At 38.9% G+C, this 24235-nt stretch overlaps 1 protein-coding gene across 3 annotated transcripts in view; it reads left to right on the top strand.

The window, feature by feature from the left end:
• Window positions 1-11228: 11228 nt before the first annotated feature.
• Window positions 11229-24235, top strand: part of MAGI2 (membrane associated guanylate kinase, WW and PDZ domain containing 2) — a gene marked incomplete at its 3' end in the record, with an annotated part of 758986 nt that continues 745979 nt past the window's right edge. For all 3 annotated transcript variants that reach the window (XM_084287031.1, XM_084287030.1, XM_084287029.1), the window contains exon 1: window positions 11229-11777. In XM_084287031.1, the coding sequence (XP_084143157.1) occupies window positions 11477-11777 (301 nt within the window). In that variant the 5' untranslated portion in view covers window positions 11229-11476. The remainder of the gene's footprint in view (window positions 11778-24235) is intronic.

Raw genomic sequence — 24235 nt, 5'->3', positions numbered from 1 at the left:
AGCTGTGATGATAACTGTCTAAATTCCTTTATTAATTTAGTCCAGTGTATTAGATAAACTAATCCCAGACTTTTTATTTGTTGACCCAAATAAGAACACTTAAGGAGGTTTATTTCTATTACAAGAAAACTGAGCTGCTCACTCAGGGATGGTGCTGCAATGTGTTCCTGTAGTTCCCTAAGATATAACGGTCAAGACAAGACTGCAGAGTACAATATTTGCCCTTCAGTCTTACAAGCACAGATAATTGTTGTGCTGTCTGTGTTGTGATGTCTAGAAGCATGGAATATTAAAAAAAAAAAAAATCCAAGTCCTCCAAAGAGGTTTCAAATCTGGATCACAGCCAGACACAACATTGAGTGAAGTAAGCAGATGGAAGAATCAGGGCTAGGATAAGGAGCAAGTTTTTTTCCTGGTAAGTAGTAGTCACAGTGTAACACCTGCCTACTAGCGTCCTCTGATCACAGCAAAAAACTAAGTGTTAGTAGTAACAAACTCTGTCAGGCATCATGGTTTTCCAAAAAGGAGTAAGCATATAGAGACTGAGCACTGCTTGGATCACAATTTCTAGATTATTTTTTTTTAAGTCCCTGGTTCATAATAAAAATACAATATATTCTTTGTCTGATGAAAGTCAAATATTTGTAAGTTGCCTTCTAGAACTTCAGCAATATCCTAGAAAATCACCCACTTTTCAAACTAGTCTTGTAACTACGCAAAGACAAGACAAAGTAAAGGTAAACTGAGGGATGTACATCTACTCATACAACAAAAAAATGAAGTTCAAAATAAATAACTAAGAATATAAATTCTTAATTAATTGCTTTTCATCCCAGTATTACTGCAAGTCCCTTAATAAAAACATTGAATTTGTTATGATAATTAATTTTATCAGGCAACAAATCAGTTCAACAGAGTTAAACACTATCATATTTGCACCAAGAAGAGGCAATGGAAATGATTTTAGTAATTCTTTTGGGGCAGAATAGACTTGTTATTTCAAATAACAACACTTACTGAATTCATTCTCCTGAAATGTATAAAAACCAAACCAACTTTGAAAAGGTGCAATTTTGACCCATTTCTTATCAGTTTGGTTACTGTTGTCAAAGAGACAAGGTGACTTACTCTTTTGCAGTGACTGAAAATGTGTTCTTCAGAAAATCTTTCCGTAATAAAAACATGATGAAAAATCTATTCCAATTCTTAGTTTGCTGTGTATTTTACTTTTGTTCTTGTTGTTGTTAATAAAGTGGCTAATTTCAGAAGATACTAATTTTTAAATGAATGAGAATTAATGAGAATTTGCCACAGGACAATCTAAAAGCAATGTCTTTCAGTATTTTTTCATACACAAGAAGGATTTAAAAAAATAAATTAAAAAAAAAAATAAAAAAAAAGATTACTTTTCCTTTGAAGACAATGCCAATACTGCGATGGATAAACTTAAGTAGGAGCCAAGCTACAACAGTGTTCAGACCTGCTTTAGAAAAATCAATGCATACACAAAATGTGTAGGTGGAAACCTGCATATGAAGAGCACCCAAGTGTTACTGAATATCAAAACTGAAGGAGTGATATCAGGAAAACACTGAAGTACTTGAGAAAACAATATCACTAAATGAGTATGTCAAACTTCTCATACCAGTAGCGCAGGGAAGCAGCTGCCAGTGCATTTTTTGAGAGCAAGATGAGAGGGCAGAAGATTTTTCATTGACATGTAAAAATGCACACATTTAAGTCAGACATTAAATGTGGGGCCCACTGAAAATTTGGTTTTACCTGAGACCTACCTCCTGCAAAGAAGTATAAAAATAATTCATTATTAGCTTATCTATGTAGGATGATGAAACAATTTAGCCTATTTCCTTCACTCCTTTCTGAAGTGTATCGCAAAAGAGAAAAAAATCCCCTCAAATGAATAATTTGCAATTTTCTCTCATCACTGGGAGAGATCAGTTCCAATCTGAGACAAGCTGAACTAATACCAGTTGCACCCATTTACTACTCTAGGACTGCCAATATATTAAACCAGTTAATAAATTATTAATTCATTCAAGGCTCCTAGGTCTGTAAATTATGAAGAATATTAATCAAAGTTTGGAAGAAGTGTCTTAATATTGGTGATTTATTTTTAAATTGAATTGTATATTAACAGCCTGACCTTCAGGTCAAGAGGTGCTCGCAAGTCAATTTAACATGGAAGTCAATGGGACAATTGGCACGAAGAAGTGCTACTCAATCTAATGATTGCAGAACTGATCTCCATCCATAATAATATTGGCTTTATACAGCTTTATGACAAGGATGATGTGATTCAATGAGCAGAGTTAGGTGGTAGAACCACAGAGACTTATGTTCTGTTGCCTCTGCTCACACAGGATCACTGAGCTGGTGACCTCTGGAGATTACCTAGTCCACCCAACCCTGCTCATAGAAGGATGCTCAGGACTGATTTTGTAAAAACAAGCTAGGTTTTGAGTATCTTCAAAGACGAAAACTCTGAAACCTCTGTAAACAACCACTTCCAATGTTCAACCACCGTCAAATTCTTATATGTGCTTAGAAAGTCATCTTGGAGTGATGTGATCCTGCCAGCTTTTACCCATATTACCTGATATCTCTTTGGACTAGTGCTCGGAGAATGACCAAGTACATCATGGATAAAAGAAGTCCTATGAGAAATGCAAGCAATTATCAACCTGGAAGATCATTCAAGTCAAAGGCTGAAGGGAAAACAAGGCACATCCCAAATCAATATATAATAAGATGGTGTTTTAGGAAGCCCTTTGATTCTTTTAGAAGTTTTTTTTTTTTCTGATGACAATACTTTTTTTTTTCTTTTCTTCTCCACCCTATCAGGAAAGGAAAGGAAAGGAAAGGAAAGGAAAGGAAAGGAAAGGAAAGGAAAGGAAAGGAAAGGAAAGGAAAGGAAAGGAAAGGAAAGGAAAGGAAAGGAAAGGAAAGGAAAGGAAAGGAAAGGAAAGGAAAGGAAAGGAAAGGAAAGGAAAGGAAAGGAAAGGAAAGGAAAGGAAAGGAAAGGAAAGGAAAGGAAAGGAAAGGAAAGGAAAGGAAAGGAAAGGAAAGGAAAGGAAAGGAAAGGAAAGGAAAGGAAAGGAAAGGAAAGGAAAAAATCATTTCAAAATCTTAATACATCTTTATTTATCTGGTGGTATGTTCGTATTTATTTCACTACCTCTTTAATAACTTTGGGGTGAAAAACAATGGAGTAAGCAACATCAAGTCTCAGCAGGAGAGCTATGAATCAGAGGCACTGATTTATAAAACACTAACTGATAAGGACAAAAGAATAGGTCTTCAGAGACAGCAATAGAGACCCTGGCTATGACAAGAAAGAAGACCTGCAAATAAAGAATATCTATGAGAACAAAATATGATCATGGCATGAAGGTTATGAGAATTCAAACATTTAAGTTGAACAAAAACAAAATGCCTGCCCTCAAAAGAAGTATCTCAGATTAATTAAATAATCTACAGGAAATTTCCAGCATAAGTTAATTGCATATGCAATCTGTTTCTTTTTTTTAATGTATGTTTATAGCTACACAATCAGTTAGTAAGAACCATTTTCACTTTGAATAGTGATAAAAAATTCAACGCCTCTGCCAGTCTAGTGAACACAGTATTTCTTTCATTTCCAGCTATCACATAACAAGGCAATGATAAAATACAATATCTTTTCCTCCCAGCACATGCAAATACATTTCCAAAGACAACATCAGACTCATTTGACTTTTGAAACTTTTTTGTCTGTTTTAATTCTCTATATGGTAACATAGATCTCTCAACTGTGCAGTAGGAGGTAAATGGTGCCTATCTTGTTTCAGGAGGGTGAGGCAGACTTCTTCAGAGTGCAACTGCTCATCTGAGTTTTCCCCAGGATAAACCAAGGTTCTGTGGTATTGCACCAGATACTCTTAGATACCATGGACTTGACTTTCAATTTAAAAGACAAAAATCTTGATTGAATCTTCTATCTTCAAATTAGATTAGATTAGATTTAGGTCATTGTATCAGCTGAAGACAGCCCTCTTTTTTCTTTTTTTTTTCTTCTAAAAAGTCATTTGAGAATGGCCATTCAGCATCAGTGGCCTGGCAACATAATGCAGTCCCATTCTGTGAGTTATTATTGTTGCAAATATCTGTGAAGAAATGTTTTTATAGAGTTAAATGTACAATAGTAGCATGACTGAACATGAAGCCATATTCTGAGAACAATGCCAAAACTGCACAATAACGTAATTCAGCCTCTTTGAATGCACTTTTGTTTAACATATCCCAATTCCATAGCAGAGCCTATCACATGCTTGTAATCACACATGCACCAATTCTAAAACAATGTAGGCAAAACTGAAAAAAATCCTTATGAGGATGCTTTGCAAAGGTATGGTGTTTTGAATGCTTTTTTTGCCACATCAGCTGGAGATCACACTGGGTGTAGGGCAGGTGTAGGGTTATCAGTCTTTACATTAACCCTGGTATTCAATTTTTGGGGTACTTATATAGCACTCCAGAATGAACCTCTGAATTTGTCACTCACCTCAGTGTGACAAGACTTCTACCTCAATATATATCCATGACTAGATAGCCTTTCAACACAACCAGCTTCTGGAAGCAATCTGAATGTTTTTTGCAGCTGTGAAAAGCATCCACGGTAGGGGGTATGGACTAGTGAGATCCTGATCCTCAGCACCCTCTAACTGCCCACTTGGCAGGGGACACACTGTCCTTCCAGATGGAATGGGGCAGCACAATTCAGCAAATCTAATGAACTTAAAAGTTTGGTAGCATGATGGGAATGAGACATAACCCTCACCCAACTAAGTTCTACAAAGCTTTAGGCTTGCTAAGGTAAAGAAAGTTGAGAATTTGGCCTGTTCAATGCTTCAGTACTACTCACATTGCTAAACTGACCAAAGTGTAAGTCTTTTCTGCAAAGTTTTGTTCATGCTCATCTGCTAAGCAGTTACAAGCACTGGATGAAATTGTGCATGTATTGTTAGAGTTATTTTCTCTAAAATGCTTACTGCATCATGCTTTTCTTTTATGAAAATGTATCTACAAAATATGTAACCTTCTATAAATTTCCATATTGATCTCTGTGTGTAAATATGATACTCCTAACTTCAGAAGTATTTATTAACTTTCATGACAAAAAGCCTTTGCAATCAAATTAAGCACATGAATTTTGACATGGAAAGATGATTTCTGTAAGAGATGAGAGAGATGTGAAAATAAGGTTCTGAATGGACATGCTGTCACAGTTTTATGGGGAACATGAACAAAACATTCCTAGAATAATAAGCTTTCATTTTATCTTTCATAAGTTCATACAATATTCATCTTCTTTCCCAGCTACGTTGTGAGATCAATCTCAGCAGTACTGTTAGTTCATATGAAATGTAAAATGAAACTGATTATAGACATGAAAGAGGAAAGCCTCATTTCAGTCTAATCCAAAGGAAATGAAAATGCAAATAACAAGGAAAAATGAATTCACAGATTATTTTTGTAGTTTGTTAATCTAAGATATCATCTCAGACAGTTAAGTAAATTTTTACAGATATTTTAATTGTAAGATAAATCATTTAATACTAAATATTATAAAGGAAAATGGAGATAATGGAAATTCAAATTCGGTGCAAGATACAGGCTAATCAACATTATTCAATGCAGTAATGCTTAGTGCTTTCCAGTGAGGCTTACCAGTTGGTATGGGGTAATTTAAGGTAGCCAAGCACACAAACTAGTGCCACAGTGATGGAGAAGTACTCATTCCAAACACATGCAGTTATCAGGCCACTTAATTTCATATTCTTCAGAATCCCTGCCACCCAGGCGCTGTGTGCTGCGAGGGTTTCAGCAGCAGTAATTCACAGTGTGAGCTGTGCATTTCTCACATTCACAGTAACAGATATTTGTACTTTTGCTATCTTTCTAGTGTCAGGCCAAATTTAAGGGATTATTTTCTGATAGGGTATTCTGTGCAGTTTTGTTTCTGTCTTCCACTGTCTCCTTTTGTGGGCATTTACTGGTATGCAATTTAAATTTGTATTTTTGTAGAAAGAGACCATTGTTTACTTACTTTAATGGAACTTACCAAATTCATTTTGATAGCTCCTCTCCCAGAACTTGGTACTTGGGGAAGTTTTTTACCTCCAACAAGTTTTCTTTGTCTCACCTTAATCGACTCTTGAGCATCTAGCAAGACCAGCACAGGAAGTATATAGTATCAAGGTTTTTCAAGGAAAAAAAAAATCACATTTAAATACCAATGCAAAGAAAATCAGGAAAGAACAAAATGTCTCCTGCAATCTTTTAAACTCATTGTAAACTATACTATGCAGATGAAGCCCTCTCTTTCATCTCTCCTTCCCTTCTGAAGGTTGCACTTATTTTTCAGTAGAGTCAAAGAGATGATTTCCTTCACATCCAAAACTGATCAGATTTGACCTCTGCAAGAGCTATTGCCACAACAGAAATCCTCTAAGAGGTTGAGAATGTTGAGTATTTCCCATGACTTTCTATTCTAACCAGCTATGTGTTTTACAAAATTTTGAAGTCTAGAATTAAATAAATAAAAGTCTATTTTGAAGCAAAAATGGCTAAAACTATGGATGGTTTTGGCCTAATTTGTTTTTAATTCTTCTTTGGTTATGTAGCAAAACAAATAGGTGGGTTTTCCATGAACACACTCAAAACTTGAAGGACTTGGGGAAAGAAAAATTTTCACATAAAGAGTCTGATGTTTTAGCCTTTCTGAAACAAAAGTTCTCAGAATCTGAAACCAGAATTTGGAAAGAATTGTATTAGTAATGATACTATTGCAAAACAAGGCTCATAAAAGACATGAGTGGCAGTATTTAATATCATAATAAACTTTTTGTGACTTTTTGTTGAAATTTGCAACTGCAAAGATTAGGAATTTTCATTCTGTTATCCAAAGAAAGAAAGGACTGGGGATCCTAAGAAGAACATTTAAAGCTCCCAGAAAAAGGAAGCTAAAGCAGCTAAGAGACTCTGGAGCTCTACCAATGGCAACATTAGCTATTGCAACTTTTTTTAGGCAACTAAGGCATTTTTTTTTCCTTTGAATTTGGATTTAAATTTCTGAATTATACCCAGGACCTAGATTAACTTATGTCCTGTGGTGGAGGTTATTTTTAGTGTCTACAAGCTTCATGTACGAATAGGGCCGTTGGGCAGTTGACATACTAAACAGAAAACAGTGAAAGGAAAGAGGTATTATGCTTACTTTAAAATTGAAAAAATAAGAGATGGAAAAGTTAGCATCCAGTCACACAAGAAGTACGTGCCATAGAATTAAATTTTATATATTTTGTGTTCAAGTCCAACATTGTAAACACAATCACAAGATAAGAGAACTCTATTGCTGCATAAATAATTATAGGTAACAAATATATATATATATATATATCTCCCTTTGGCACATGTAATAAATCATTTTTCACCTGAGGAAATTCACTTATCTGAAAACAGGACATACTTAAAACACAGGTAGAATTCAGTTTCATTTTTTTTCTGTCACCATAGCATTCGTGTAAGGATTGCTTTCCAGCTACAACATACATGTATTTACCAACGTCTCACACTTCAGCTTACTTACGGGTTCAGCTTTACTCCCCAAAGTCTAGTGACTTACAGGCTTCTGTGTTTACAGGCTCAGATTTAAAAGAATAATAAAAGGCGTTTGTGTTGTATTTGGTGGACGTGTTTCATTATATGCCATTGTTACTATTACCCATAGGAAATCCCTTGTATTTGACACTATTACATTCACACTTGGGACTGGCTCATGCCCTTCTGGGTTGAAACCCAATGGAAAGGACTAACAAAAAGATCTTGGAGAGTCACACAGCTATTTTCAGGCTCCTTAGGGGCCAAGAAGAAAATCTGAAAACTTGCCCACTCAGCCACATACTGGGATACTTGCTCTGACAGTGCAGCTACTGGTCTATAACTGTAAGACAAAATAAAGTTATCTGAGTGTAGCTGCTACAAAAGAACCTTATATAAGGTTTCATTTCATCACAATATATTTTAAAATCAAGATGAAAACAAACCATGCATTTCCATTACTGTCTTTACTACCCTAAACCCTGAGAACATGAACCAGTGAAGATCTGATGGCAATACTTTATCCATATATAATATGGTTTTACCAGTTAAAAAAAAATAAAATAAAATAAAAAAAAAATAAAAATACAGCCATTACAAGTATCTTAGTAGTCACAAACATAGTTCATGCAGCTTGATTTGTCTACAATATATTTTAAGAAGGAAATGCTCTGACTTGTAGGCCCTTTAAAACAGGATTTTGTGCCAACCAGTTATTTAGCACAGCATCTACCTAATACCTACTGTTAATGTCATCTGACTTGTACTGGTAATGAGCACTTAATAAATTCTTACCAATTAATTATTGGAGACCCCCAAGAAATAGGAAAATAACCCCCCACAGGATTCCATTCCCTCATATCTCAGAAATACTGCATCTACCAATGACACACTTCCTGACATATTTTTTTTAAAGTTGTATTTTTGGCAGATGTCCTAGAGTTGTACATATATTGTGATAAGCATGGAGTTTCTTAGAAATTTAATTTTAATGACCAGAAGCTGACAAGTGCAATACTATGCTAACATAATGGCTAGAAACTCTAAGTCACGAATCAGTGACCTCTTTGGTAGAGTAGGCTTTATTAGGTCAGAGGACTTGGCAAAGAAAAGACTAGGGAAACGTTTAGGAAACTGAAAGATATGGAGTTATGTCTTGTTACTCCTATTTGTACCCATTTGCTTTCTTCCCCACTTTTGCACTAAATAGCAAGACAAAATGCAAAGGTAGGCCTACAGAGAGAAACAAGTCTACTTACTCTCTTACTTTCTTTCCAAGTACCTTAGTCTCAGTCCCATCTCTTCTGACTTTTGTAAAACCAGACAACTTGCTCCTAGCAGCAGCAGGGCTCTCCTCAGAGAAGAATTCAGAAGAAGATACCATTGCTGTAATCTCTGTCCCCCTGTGAAAACCTCTCCGCACCTTCCCATTCCAAGTGCCTTCAGTTTCCTTCTCATCTTCAGCTGTCTGTCCTAGTGGATCTTGTATTTCTATGCGTACGTTCTACTTTTTTTTTCCCCCTTTAATCTCAGTTTTGTGAAGCCCCTGTCATACCGAGCTTTATGGCCAGGCCCATACAACAAAGCAGATGAAATGACTTGCAGAATACAGACGTTTGTAATTTCTCATTTATCTCTTTCCCTCTTCATATACCCCTTCCACTTGCACCTACCTCTGACTGGAGGACATTAAACAAGTTATTCTGGGAGAACATGAACCCAAGAATTCTGGTTTCCCACAGATTTATACTGAGATCCATAATGAACTGTAATTGAAACTTTTGTCATTACTGAGACATTTATGCAGTCTCTCATCCACATGAATCACTGTTTAATAAAAGGTAAGTTTGTGTTGCAGCCTTTGGGACATTTACAGGATCTCTCAGCTCTACTGGCTGACTATTTTCATGAAATAACTTAATTATATTTGAGATAGATTTGGTGGAAACTACCCAACAGCTTCAGAAGTTATTGGAGAAGTACAGGAGACACAGCCAAGCATGATCACATAAAGGACTGTTTCCATAGGAACCTAGAGTGAAAACAGAGACACAATTTGTGAAAAATTTCATTGCAGTCACTTTAATTGAAATTTCAAAAATATCTGATCAGCTTTAAATCACATGCTGCAACACATGACATTTCTCCTACATTCCCCCATTCTGTACCCTGTCTGCAGACCCTTGCTTTCATACGTTCATCACTCCTGTATTCTGCAGAAGCACAAACTACACTTCTCAAAGTCAGGAGGTTGCTCAGCCTGTATTTTGTCAATCTTCCCTTCAGATGGAAATTATTTTTTTTTCGGCAGTGCAAACTTCTCAGTAATACATGCCAACTGGTACACTCCACTGCTTGCACACGTGTTAGGCATATGACAGAACAAATTAAACAGAGAGCGCACAGGAGCAGCAGGTTACAGTATCACCTGCCTCCGAGTGCTTAGGCAGAGTGAAGCACTTGGGGTTGGAAATATCACTTCGGCAGCACAGGTTATTTGGGGTTTAAGGCCAAGCAGATGGCACCCTGAATGAAGGTGACCAGAACCTGTCGGGTGACAATACGTAGATTTTATAGAAAGCACACCACCACCACCCCTCTCTTCATTACATCCTCTTCAGTATTCATTGCTCACCTCAGCTGTGATACTAGCTTCCGTCTCTTGTGACCACAGTAACCTGCATTAAAAAACACGCCCATGTACAATAGAACAACTCAATAATCTGAAGTGCGAGACCTCAGCACGGGAAACCACTGAGCGCTCTGTGTACATTCCTAACATCGACATCTTGGAAGTAAACGGCTGTCTGTTGTTTTTCTCTCCACTACTTGAAGCCTGTTACTGGATCCTTCCTTGTCACAAGCCAAGCTTCTGACCTGTCCACCCGTTCCACGCCATCCTTCTTCCTCAGGATCCCAGGCAGATATTACCCCATTTCCTAAACACCACCGGCCCGTGGCAACCTCACGGTGCCCAGGCAAGCAGGGCTCCGATGTCCCTGAACCCGGCCACTGCTGAGGGGAATGGGGGAACCTCAAGGGGTGGGCATCTCCCCACCCCTGTGCTGCCCCTCACGGCCCCACGCAACCTGGAGCCCTGCGGTTGAAGCCAGGCCGGGATGGGACCGTGTTTGAGGGCTGGAGGGAGGCACTGAGGGGGGCAACGGGAGACCCAAACCCAACTGAGGGGTGCGGCGCAGCTGCTGCCGGGCGCGGCCCCCTCAGCGCAGCCCCCGCCATTTTGTCCCCGGGCGCCCCCTCTCGGCCGGGGCCATGCGGCGGGGGAGCGGGGCGGCTGCGGGGCTCTGCGAGCTGCCTGCCGGCTGCCCGCCCGCCCCCCGGCCCCGGCCGCTCTCCGCCTTCTGCCGGCCGTGCCAGGCAGCCTCTCTCTCGGCCTTCACTACCGGGTCAGGCGAGGAGGGAGCGCTGAGGCAGCGCCCGCCTCGCTCCGGCACCGACACCCCTGCTCCTCCTCCTCCTCCTCCTCCTCCTCCTCCCCGCGGCCGTCCCCTCCTTCTCTCCCTCCCTCCCTGCTGCCAGTTTCTCTACAACTAGTACATCCACACACAGGGTCCCGGCCGCCGCGGCTGCCATGGATATCAGCTAAAGCGCCGGCAGCCAGACGGACAGGGCAGAGAGGCGCTCCCCGTCCCCGCTCCGTCGCCCCCCCGGGGCCGCGGCGCCCTCCTTGCCGCCCTCCTGCCCTTCCTTCCCTGCCGCCCCGAGCCTGCCCCACAGGAGCCCGGCGCCCACGGGGGAGGGAGGGAAGAGAGAAAGAGCAAGCGGAGAGGGAGTCGGGCAGAGCATCCCCACGGCAATGTCCAAGGGCTTGAAGAAGAAAAGCCACTGGACGAGCCGAGTCCACGAGATCGTGATCGTGAGGAACCCGGAGGGACAGCTGGGCTTCGAGCTGAAGGGGGGCGCCGAGAACGGGCAGTTCCCGTACCTGGGGGAGGTGAAGCCCGGCAAGGTGGCCTATGAGGGCGGCAGCAAGTTAGTGCCGGAGGAGCTGCTGCTGGAGGTGAACGAGACCCCCGTGGCCGGGCTCACCATCAGGGATGTGCTGGCCGTGATCAAGCACTGCAAGGACCCCATCCGGCTCAAGTGCGTCAAGCAAGGTAAAGCAGCGGCTCCCCCAGCCCCCCTCCTCGGGGGAGGGTGGGGGGGGGGGCGGGTCTGGGGGGGAGCTTTTTTTTTTGGAGGGGGAAGCTTTGGGAGAGGGGAGCAACTTTGTTGCTGCTGCAGTTTGACTTTCCCCTTCCCCACCGCTGGGAGGGGGAGATGGAGGGGGTGCGAGCGGCGCTCCGCCGTGCCCGCAGCCGGGCGAATTAAATGTGCGTCAGTGACAGCGCTTCGCCATGCCGCCCAGGGGCCGGGGGTGGCCGCTCCTCCGGCGGCTCCTGCAGCTGCCCGGGGCCGAGGGCACGGCTCCCGAGCCGGGTTTTGTTCCCCCCACGGGGTGCAGGAGCTGACTGCGGGGGTCCCAGGGGGCTTCGAGGGGGGGTTATGGCACCGTGCGTCCCGTCCCTGGTGGAAGCGACCGCCTGTCGGTGGCCCAACCGCGATAGAAGCGGTCCTGGGGAGCGGGGAGCTGGGGGAAAGTGGGAGGGAGAGGCAGGAGGAAACTTTCGGGGAGAGAGCTCTCCCGCCTCTCCGATTTTCTTCTTATTTATTTCCGAAGTGCTTGGATAGGTCCGTCCGTTTCCAGGAAAGTCCACGGGGAAGAGACGCCGCAGATGCTGTTTACGTGTTTGTTTCTTGCCTCTTCAAACTAAGCCGAGTTGGGGTAACTGCAAGCCAGTGCTCCGAGTCAGCCTTCTGCTGACTCAGCAGCATCCCTGAGCTCCGCTGGGATCCGAGGCTCTGTGTAGGTGCCCCTCAGGCAGGGATGGTGCAGCAGCTGCGAGTACGCCTTTCAGCCCTTCGCTAAGCTCAGCCTTCCAAAACTTGGGGATTTCTGTAGTGGGAAGGTTTTTGATGCCATTCATCGGAGGCGTGCGTGCTCCACAGCGATAGCTAGCAGCCTTTGCTTAGAGGACATGCAGGAGTGTTGCCGTGGCATAATTTTGTAATTTAGCTTCCTCGCTTTAATTGACAGTAGATTGTTTAAAGGACATTTGTGGTATTTCTGAATTCTTGAAAAAATATGCCAGTTATTAGTTTATCCAAAGAAGGCAGAATTGATAGAAGTGTTTGACTTTCAGGCCTTCAGAGTGTACTTTGTGATATATTCAATTATCTACATAAGGTCAAATCTCTAAAGATATGATCTATGATTTTTTTGTCTGTCCTTTTAGGTAAGCAGTGCAATATGTTGTAGATCATAGTCATGATAGTCAGAAGATGCAAGGAGACAGTAGTTCATGTGATAAGTGGAGATTAGAGAGCAGTATAATGAATTCTGCCTTGCAGTACAATGTCATACTCGAACTCCAGGAAACCTTCTCTGTAGTTGCCTCCCTGTGTCAGTTTGAGCATGAGTGGTTTTACTGTAACTGGATTAAAAAGTGGCAGCACTGAAAGTGTCAAGAAGACAACAGTACATTGTCTGCCAAGTTATTCAAGTGCTTACTTTTTTGGTCTGCAGATATATGCTATAGATACTTCTCTATACTAATGTCAATTTCAGGTAACCTTCATATAATAATCAGACAGCCTCTGTCCTACCTCTTCAGTATTTTTCAAGTATTTCATTTGAAGTAAAAGCAATCAGCAGTGATTCATTAATATGTGTATCCTTACTACAGATATCTGTCATACATAAATTAGGGACATTAGTCAGGCTTTTAGTCTGTGGATTACTGCAGTTTTCTTGAATGAGATGTGGAGGATGAATTCTAAATTTCACCTAGGTTATGCATGTTAGGAGTTTCACTTCAGTACGTTATCATACCACACTTTTGATGTGAGTCCTCAAAGCACAGGCCAGATGACAGCATGTTTAGAAATGACAGTTCTGCATAGATTCTTAGAGGGAGAGAGACTTCCTGGTTGGAATGATTTTTCTTGTGCTCCAGCATCCTTTACTTTGCCAAAGGGAGAGGCCTTCTGGATCCAACTTCCTATGTTTAAAAAAAAGTCAATGTTTTGTGCATTTTATCACCTGACTCACTCCTTCCTCCTTCAGTATTATTCAGTCTAATCTCTGTACCTCTTTGTTAAAAAGCACAGACAGCAGACATCCACGTTACTCACTGTAATAAATTCCCCAACAGTACTTTGCAGCAGTATGTAGGAGAGAAAAAGCTGGGCAGTAAAATCATTATATGTTTTTGTAACGTTGTTCTGCTTTTAATTATAAAACACCTTTACTATGCCAGAACAAGGTTAATGACTCCATTATCGTTGTTTCCACATAATTTATCAATGATATCTCTGTAAATTAAAATAGTATGACCTTGAATGCACCATGTGACTGTAGCTGCTTCTTCAGGGCTGCCTAGAAATGAAGTCACAGAGAGAAATGTGGAGGTAGAGCACTACTATTTATACTGGGATGCTTAAGAGACTATGTTTCTCTTGTTTGAAAGTTTTGGTAATTCAGCAGTGAAATTTCATATGTAGATGAAATCAGGAACTGGCTAATTTAGTATACAGATATTAGGTTAGCTGTTTGGAATTATATAAAATAAAGGTCCTTTCTTGATTTTTCATTGTATTGTGTTTGATTAAAGACCACCATTTCTGATTTAATGAAATACTTTGTCTTTTATTGTGTCATGAGGTGAAATACTTTTAAAACAACTTCAGGAGGATGTTGCTGTTCTATGTGAGCTGAATATCTTGAGCTAAAAATGTTATCTTAGAAAAAACAGTCTTATAAAGTAAGAGTTGCTCTATATTGTCAGGATGTTTTTCAAACATCTTGAAAAACTAATTAGCAGTTCCACAATATGATTTTACGTAGGACTCCAGTAAGTATGATACCCAGTAAATAAGGAGTTAATTCAGGAAATCATTGCCTGGCTTTGTGTGGGGAGAAGACATTGTAGAAACCATTATTATTATTATTATTATTATTATTATTATTATTATTATTATTATTATTATTATTATCATTTAAGCCTAAAGCCTAGGTGTGAGAGTTCACAGACAAACTTTCTTTGGTGACTATTCTCTGTTTGTTTGTTTGTTTATTAATTTATTTATTTGTTGCAAGCTAGTGATTGTGCTACTGTTGTGATTGTGCTACCGTTAGCAGAATCACAGAGATTCTCTTAAAACACATTGGGGGAAATCTTGGCTTAGATGAAAGTCAATGGCAAATAGAGGAGACAGGATTTTCTCTGCAAAATCCTTTTAAGTCCTTTTTTTTTTTTTTTTTTTTTTTTTAATATTCCAGGGACAGAATTTAGTATTGCAGTTGATTGCTCAGGTATATTTGCAAGCGCTATGTATAACGAACTATTACGCACTCTGGTGAAGAACAGATTCTTACAGTTTCTGAAATAAGTACTTCTTCATTTCAAATGTGGTTGTTTTTACATGTGGAACATTTTAGATTAAGTACTATCTTCCCACAGATGCACAGATGCTTAGTTGTAAAACTAGTAATGTGTTAAGGAAAGACATCCTAATTTGGATAAGTAATCACACTAAGTGTCATGTGAGGAGCAATGTTGTCTCGAGTTCCACTCCCTGTTCGTCACTGCTGTCTCAGATCCGCAGTATCTTTCTCCAGGAATTCCCATCAGTAGGCAGAACAGGTCTATGATGTGCACAGTCTCCAATACAGCTTGCATAAATCGGGTTCTTTTTGTTTGTTTGTTTGTTTGTTTGTTTTTTGTTTTTGTTTTTTGCATAGAATTATAAACTGCTCAGCAGAATGCCAACAAATTGTCTGAAAACATGAATTTCAGCTCAGATTTTGTCCTGTAGCTGTTGCCTGACACACCTCTTCCTGAAGGAGAATGGTTTGGACAAGCTAAGTAGCCAGGTGTTCTGACTAACTGAAGAGTTTAATTTACTTTTTGAAGTAGCTAACTAGTTGTATGACCATATGGAGCTACATGTTGAATTCAGTAGCGCTTACTCTTCATGTTGACTCTCTCTACTGTCTCTGATATGATTCTAAATCTCCAAACTTTAAGCATCAACCCATAATACTTTAGCTTCTTATGCAAAAAAGGATTTAGTGCACATAATGCAGGGAATTAAAACCAGTTTTATTTTCTCAGTCTAATCATTTACTTAACGGTAAGCATATGCTAAAGTGTTTTGCCAACTGTAAATGGACTTAGGCATATTTGCAAGTGCTTTCTCAGTCAGGAGAAGATTTGGACCCTCATTAGGATTAGAGTGGCTGTGCTTAGGCAGACCACAGGTCCACTTTCCCCCACAGCCTATTTCTGGTAGTGGTGGCATTGGTTTCCAAGGAAGAGTGTCCCAGCACCCAGTGGTTTATGGCTAAGGGATTTAGTGATTAGTGAAAAAGGCCTTGTATCCTTTAAATATATATATATATATTTATTTTTAATTACTTCATCTGTGAATTTCACAATTAAAACCTAGCTTACAGTTAGCTTTCATTTTCTTAAGTCCCTGACATGCTTTACAACAGAGAAGTATAGTAATACTTTCTTGTTACAAAGTTTTGCTCTGCATGTGTAAATAGCATGTAAGCTAGTTAAAATGTTAGTATGTTCTTACAGACCTTTTCATACATATTTTCATATGTTTAGTTATATTTTTAAGAAACTTACTCGTTTATTTAAGTTCACCAATAATTCTCTCCTATATTTATTAAAATACTCTGTGCATACAGATTGTCTTTTTGTGTGTTTTCTCTCCCTGGGTATCCATATATACGATCTTCTAAGATGTGAATGTTGTATAAAATTTTCCTCCCTAATATAAATAAAAATATTTTACAGTAGTGATCTGCATGATTTTCCTGAACAAAAAGAATTCGTAAGTGTCTTGCAGAGAGAACAAATCCAAAGAATTATGAAAAACTGTATGGTTGCCTTTCTGGTACAAAATGTAAAGATATTCTTTGAAAAAAAAATAATAAGAAATGGACCAACTTCTGACCTATTCTTTTTCTAACTTGTGATCCTTAGGATTTAACTAGCTCTAGAAACTAAATTCAGACTTCTCTTTTTACCATTACTTTATGTCATTCTTATGCTTGTCCATCTTAATTTAAAGACCATTCAAAGTGACTTCTGACTCATGTAGCTAGTGATTTATTCTTCAGCTCCTCCAGAGAGATGGTGATGTTTCATGTCAGGAACTCTGTGTGTACACTGGCAATAGAATTACATTCATCAGTCTTTTCCCTTCTTTGAGAATTGCAACTGTGCCATTAAAGGATGGGGCCATGACTTTATTAGTGCATCATTTCCTTGAAGAAATGAAATAATTAGAGTACTCTGCTTAGTTTTGTTGAGTCACATATGCTTAAGTTCATCTCATACTCACACCTGTGCATCTGCTGATACTGTTGACATCAAACAAATGCACTGGTATGAGTGGGCAGAACTGCGTCTGACTGCCTGCTGTAACCCCACCTGCATTAATTCAGCATTTAAAGAAAGGCACAGACTCTGAGCTTGTGCTTTCAGAGCTCATGATTTTCTCCTTGTGCCTAACAGATGAGGAGCTCCTTTCATGGCAAGTGTTGATTAATTATTCAACTACATTTTTTTTGTATAAAAGAAGTGTATACATGGAAAAAGTGCTCCTTCAGAAGGGATTTATATGAGGAGGTGGTCATAACTCTGATTTAGAAAGGGCAATGGAAATGAAAGTGCTGCTGGAAGCAGATGTTTCTTGTTCTTCTCTTCATCATAGTGGTATAAACAAATAAAAAGGGATTATTATTTATTTGTATTTGTATTTTTTTTTCTGGAGAGTGCAAAGGCAAGGGTCTGAGGACAGAGTGCTATTCCTTGACTGCTAACATCGTGGAAAAAAGTTTTTTTCTTCCATATATATAATACATGCTTATAAATATAAAATATAATATTATGTGTATAAGTAAATATAAATATATATAAAATAAGTATAAATAAATATAATTTTAGAATATATCATGTATATAAATATAAATATATACAATAATAGTAATAATAAATAAACATTGTTATTTAATAAGTAATATAAATATAGAATATAATATTATGTATATAAATAAAGATGTATTCATATACATCTACTTTTGAGAGCTGTAGGTAGGACTTTATATCAGTAGGTTGAAAATTCATAAGGCTTTGTGCAGCGTTCCTTTTGGGAAGTAATATTCTAATTACTATTATGGGCTTCAGTACTAATGTAGTGTATTCTTCATACATGTTTTGATGCATCTGTGTAAAATACAGTGAACCCACTTACTCTGGTGTACAGTATTGTACAATGTTCTGCAATAGCAAATGAAATCATCATAAACGTTGAAATGTGATTGAATGCTGCCTACCTAAGCAGGTACAGTCTATTGTGCAGAATTTGAAGGTATTGATTTTACTAGCAATGTGGCTATCTCCAGTTTTCATTGCTGAATGTCATTGCAATGCTGTCCTTAACTGAATTTTCTGAAATTACAAGGGCTGTGAGCCCAAGTCATCTTCCCATTTCTGGAATGCACAAAATGGCTCTGTTGTTACAGGATCTCTTCAACATACCTAATTAGTTCAAATCAGCATTCTTTCAACCCCATGGAAATCTACCCAGTAAGAAGATGCAAGTCTTTCTTGCAGGCCATTTGCGTTGCTTAGTCTAAGCTGAAGCTACCACAGTGGAAAGTGAAATGGCGGAGAAGCAAAAGGAAAGGAAGACAGTGAAGGGTTTTTAATGAAAAGGAACTTGATCTATCATTCCTAAACTGTACAAAAAATCTAATTTGTAATTGATAATCTCTAAACCAGATTTTTCTTATGGTTTTAATGTGCTTGTAATGTTACCCTAAAGTCCTATTTATTCACACATCCTATCCATAATTTGGACTCTTCACTAGAAGCTTACTTGACAGAAGGCTGTAGTTTGTATATGTCTGCCATGTGTTTACCCTTTTTACAACATGTAAATGAATGACAAATGCATTATTTCTGAATTCTCAGACAGTACATGCAGATTGGTTGGATCCAGACAGTTTCATCAAAAGTATGTTGTGCTCAACATGGCTCTGCCAGGTGTCTTCTCTTTCATATATATTTTATGATTATTAATATATGAGTAATGCCTTTTCATTCTGCTTATCAACTTCAGATGTTTCTCCTGGAGGTCTTTGGTTAGTTCCACAATATGTGAACTCAGGAAGAAAGGAAATAAAACAAGGTACAAAATGGAGAATGTAAAAGATGGGAGAGAAAATCCCATGAGAAAAAATAAAAATAAAGAGGTTATTAAACTAAAATATTACTGTTCTAGAAGTCACATTTTGTCATATTTGAGACTACACAGTCCCAGGGAGATTCCAGCATTAAGAAATGAGCACAGGGCATATGCATTTCATAGAGCTCCCTTAATGCCTCAAAATCCATTGAAATCTGAAGCTAGGCTAAAGCTAGCCCTCCAAGATCGCTACAATTGAGTCGTTCCAATGAATAATTACTGTTCCTTCTTCTTTAGCTGAAATCATGAGTTGTTCTTAATCCATCCATGTTCCTGTCTGAAGTTTTCACCAAGGTTGGGTGAAACAATGGTGCACCCTGAGAAATGGGAAAGAGAAACCCATGGCTGAAAGGAATACCCAAGATGACTTTCGTATTTGTGTGTCAGTCGGAGTCATAGAACAACCAGGTAGGAAGAGGCCTCAAAAGATCATCAGATCCAACCTCTCATGGGGAAAAAAAAAAAAAGTCTGGATGAGATTATCTAGCATCCTGTCCAATTGCATACCAGTTGCATACTACCTTGGTATACCAGGTAGTGTTTAGTCCCCATTATGGCAGAGCTCCATGCAGGGTCCCTTGCTCTGAGGTGGCACCTTGTCCTCTCTGGCTCACCTTCTGCATCCCCACTCTGATACTAGCAAGATAATGATGCCATTGGCCTTCAGAAGTAGTGCATACCACCAACACTAAGTTACTTCTGTTACCTCTGATCTAGGGAAGCAACCAAACAACTGGAAAATAACAGTAGGAAAGTGATGAGCAAAATTTTTGACACTGAATGCTAGTAAGTAAATTCTGTAGTTGTAGTAATGTAACATGGGTGTTTCAGAGTGGAAATCCTTCCTGGAAACAGGCACAAGTCATCTTTTATTACTCACCTATTTAATCTTCATAACTTTGTATATCACGTTTTCCTTGCGTTTGTCAAAATAAAATGCAGGCTATCACTTGTTCTGTCTCATATTTTGTTTTTGCTAAAAAACAACAACCTTCCAGCTTTGTTTTGTTCATGTCAATCATGAGTTAATCTACATATTTCCTTGCAACTGATAAAATATATACTTTTTATAAGCCATACCTAACACGTGCTAAAATCTTGAAAAGGAACAAAATTAGGGCATCAATTCCATTTCAGGACATGATTTTCACTTGTAAGCTCTTACAGCACACACATTTTTTTTCTGTTTTCTTGATTTTAAATTCAGATTGAAAACTAAGGAAAGGGCCTATTCATACCCTATTCATGAGTTACATTGAGTATTATCTAATTTGTTACATTCATGTGGATAGTTCTTTAAGTAGTACTAAATGAAATGGCTGTATTAGTTTCTAATGTTTTCTTACTAAGTCCTTCTTTGTACTAAATCAGCATTAATAAATGTCTTGTAAGACTCTCATGCTTCCAAAATGGTACATTAGTATAAACAAGGATTAGACCTGATAGATTTTAATTCTCTGTGCTTCTATTTTTCTAAGAGCAGCTTTTATTGTTTCAAAGTACTGCAGAGGCCTGTTGCAAACTTCACCTCCTAGGGCACCTGTACGCTCCCATCGTTTGAGTTCAATCCTGGTGGAGTGGTAAAGGCAGCAGCTGTTTAACCCTTCAGGCAGTTTGGGGCAGGAGGTGAACACCTTTACAATGTAAACTGCCGCGGGCTGTGGCTAGGTAAAGAGTAATTACTTGCAGAGCCGCTACACTATTTTTCTGCAAAAACTCACCTTAAAACTCAGTTGTGCTAGGATACCAACCATGTACTTGACAGTATTAGGTGGTGTGCTGTGACTGCTGTTTGTTACATTGACAATTCGTGTTTTACTGGTATTTCTGATTTTTCTTTCACTGTGGGTTTGTTTTATCTGACTGTTGTCTCTTTGTGTAAAGTCTGAAACCTTTTGGTGAGTGGAACTGCCTTTTTGTTATAGCAACTAGCGTGACAATTTCAAGTTGGGAGTCTAGTTTCTATGGCAATATAAGTAAGTATTCATGTTAAATTCAGAGTTGGCCATAATGACTTTCTTAGCAATAGTTACTGGGCATATTCTGTATCATTTTAACATAGGATCTGTACCTCTAATTGACAATATTTGGTCTTAGTGATATAAGCTGTGAAGCAGATAGAAGTCAAGCAATAGGATTAAGAGAAAATATCCAGTTATAACTAACATGGAGCTTCTGCTACTGGCAGCACTGGTCTGTTGTCTCCTGGTCTTTCTGATACAGCCATTGGTAGTGAAGGCTGTTCAAAAACCCTTAGCTGTGCTATATGCAGAGAATATGTTTCCTGAACAATTTAGTTGTTCTTTTTATCTGCTCCGTTTACTTGTGCAAGAACATTTCCCTCCCCATAAACTTCTAGAAGAATTACTGGAATTTCTGATAAGCCAGTAAAAAGCGCCTTTTCAACACTCATTCTATTTGGTCATTTTCCAGTGAAAATACCATAAAAGACTTAAGGAAAAGAATGCAGTAGAGCACTAGAGGTTTTGTTGGGAAAAATAAAGTAAAATCAAGATACTGGGTTTTCTTAATTAAAATTAAAAGTCAGTAATTAAAATACCAATTAAAAGGTCTTCTGGATTTGTATTTATACTGAGTTTTTATGTTGTGCCTGTGGTACGTATGTACTGAAGTACTCTTCAGAACAGATGAACCCATAAAATTAAAAAAGTCTCCTTTAAATATGTGTGAAATATTGTAGAGTTTTGTGTACAGTTAATCTGACTTGCAGAAGTGTAACAGCTGCTTTGCCTTGATAGGGATTGATGTTTGTGTATGTGTTTGAAGGGTAATAAAATTAATGTTTCTGAATAAAAAGTTGGAGAAATTGATATTTTTTTTTATTATTATTATTTTTTCTCTTGGGAAATGTAGCAGAGACACAGGTCTGCTACATTTCCCAAGAAAAATGCACAGGTCTGGTAGGGTTCTGCTGGGTTAATATTAGGTAAATTTCTACTAAGCAGTAAGCAACTTCCTCACCAGTTGCTGTAGGACCTGGTTTCAGTGAACAGCAGAATTCCTCCCTTTGTGTCTGCATGTTGTGAGGAGAGTGCTCCTGGGAAAGTGATTTGCAGCTGAGACATTAAAACAGAAGTCTTCACATATATCTCTCTAGACACTAATATTATCCTTGTTATTAAACTCTATGAATAGCTTCCAGATTCTAAAAATCTTTTGCAAAATGAACTTATTCACATGTCCGCAACAGGGAGTTATCCACCTTGTCCCAACCACCTCAGTGAATTTCAGCATAGGGAAAAAAAGTGCATAACGCTTTATGCTGCATAACAGGAAATTGATGATTTTTACAATAGTAGTGACTGTATTTTCATCATGTGTGCTCCATTTTCATGGGTCTTACCTTATTTAAAGTCTGTCTAGCTTTTCAGAAAGAAAGGATCTATTTGAATATGTGTGGTTTACCAGTAGAATTGTCTCTATTTTTCCAATGTAGTTGGAAATTTAAGGAATTTATCCTTAAACAAAACACAACAAAACAAAACTAATCATTCAGAACGTTAATGTTATTATTAGTCTATCAAGAGAAGATAAATTAGATCTAACAGAGACAGGTACTGCAAGCTGGGAGTGTGAAACGGTCACTGCCCTTATAGAAGCTGATTGGACACAGCAGGCAGATAGGAGGAGGCAGAACCACACAGTGGTGAAATGACTTGCCAAAAATCTCAGATCAATCAAGAACAGAATGGAGAGCCGTGCAATGTAAGTAAAAAATCTATGCAAGCAGTGCTGCATCCAAGTAAGGGCACACAAGTCCAAACTTTGTGTAAGGCATAGAACTGCAAAAAAAAAAACAACCCTCGTATTCACTGAGGATTTCTAGTGATTGCTTGACTAAAAAATATTGTAGGTCTTTATTTTAAATTACATGACAAATCCTCTGTAAACCAGAAGCTTTGTCAACAGCAAAGAAGCACAACCATGCAAAGGTTTGTACACTAGGGCAGGAATGTTGTCTCCTAACATAAAATGCAGTTCAGAAATATATTGGAAGTGGTGAAGTGTAGGAGATGAAAGTAATATAAATTTCTGTATTTTAATGAGATACTTATGTTTACATTGTTGATTAGACAGTTAGGTACGTCAACCACACTGTACAAATACATCCATTCAAATTCTTCTGGCCTGTTAAAGCCACTACCTAATGAGGGCAAATTAATAAAGGCAACTTAAAAATAGATTAATAGATTTGTGGCTGTTTTGTTTGTTTGTTTGTTTGTTTTGTTTTATTCTAAAAACCTCCTAATTTGTTTTGGAAATATGAGGAGTCCTAAAAATTGTTACCGCAGGCAAAGTTTGGTTTGCCAATTGATATGAACAAAACAGTCTTAAAAAAATCCAGTGAGTACCTCTCATTTTTAACAATTCTGGGAAACATCAGATAACCCTAGATGGATAGTGGCTTCCTTAAGTGCTCCAGTGTTGCCATCTTTTAACCCAAATTGTGTGGGATAATTGATAGAATCCAAGGTTTCGCCCAGCCTGCAGAAAATTAGGGTTATGGTTTAGAGATGTCAGATGACATCCCTGCCAATTACTGAAGAACTGCTGAGAAGTGAGACCATCTTGATTTTATGAGGACATCTAGTCCTAGGCAGGGCTCCATTAAGACAATTCCAGTTGTGGTTACAACAAAGGTTGTACCTTCGTGGCTCTGTTCTTCTGTCCCTTTGTGGAGAGCTGCTGGTCTCTCATGCTTTCACCCCCTTTGCTTTGGCATTGGTTTCTCCTTTCTCACAGGAAACATTCATCCCTCCTGCTACCTGGGGAGAAGATGGAGTGAAGCAAAGGGTGGAGGGACTCCCCAACACTTCTCTGGTATGTGCTGGTGGAGTGCTTTTCACTGTTAAGTCTTCCCAAGTATGAGGAACCTCTAGAAGATCTCCATATCCTCCTATTTCAGTGGTAGGGGCCTCTGCAGAGTTAAAGAGATGATCAGGGAGAGGGCTGAGAAGGATTTTACCTTGTACGGGAAACTAGACAGGTCTTGCTGAATCCACCTTACCTTTTCAGGAGAAAGGAGTTACATAACATTAACAATTACATCAGCTGAGGTTCTGCAATCTTTATTTCCCTTTTATGCACCACAGTACTTCTAGGTCCGTTAAACAAAAGTGGCACAATCCAGTGCAGCACGTTATGGACACCTGAACTGATGAACAGGCTCCTTTTGGCAACCACATAGTACTGCTCGTTGGACAGCACCCTTCAGTGGGGAATA

Source organism: Netta rufina, assembly GCF_964035555.1.
Source record: "Netta rufina genome assembly, chromosome: 1".
Classification (NCBI taxonomy): Eukaryota; Metazoa; Chordata; class Aves; order Anseriformes; family Anatidae; genus Netta; species Netta rufina.
This window is presented reverse-complemented; position numbering and strand designations above follow the sequence as displayed.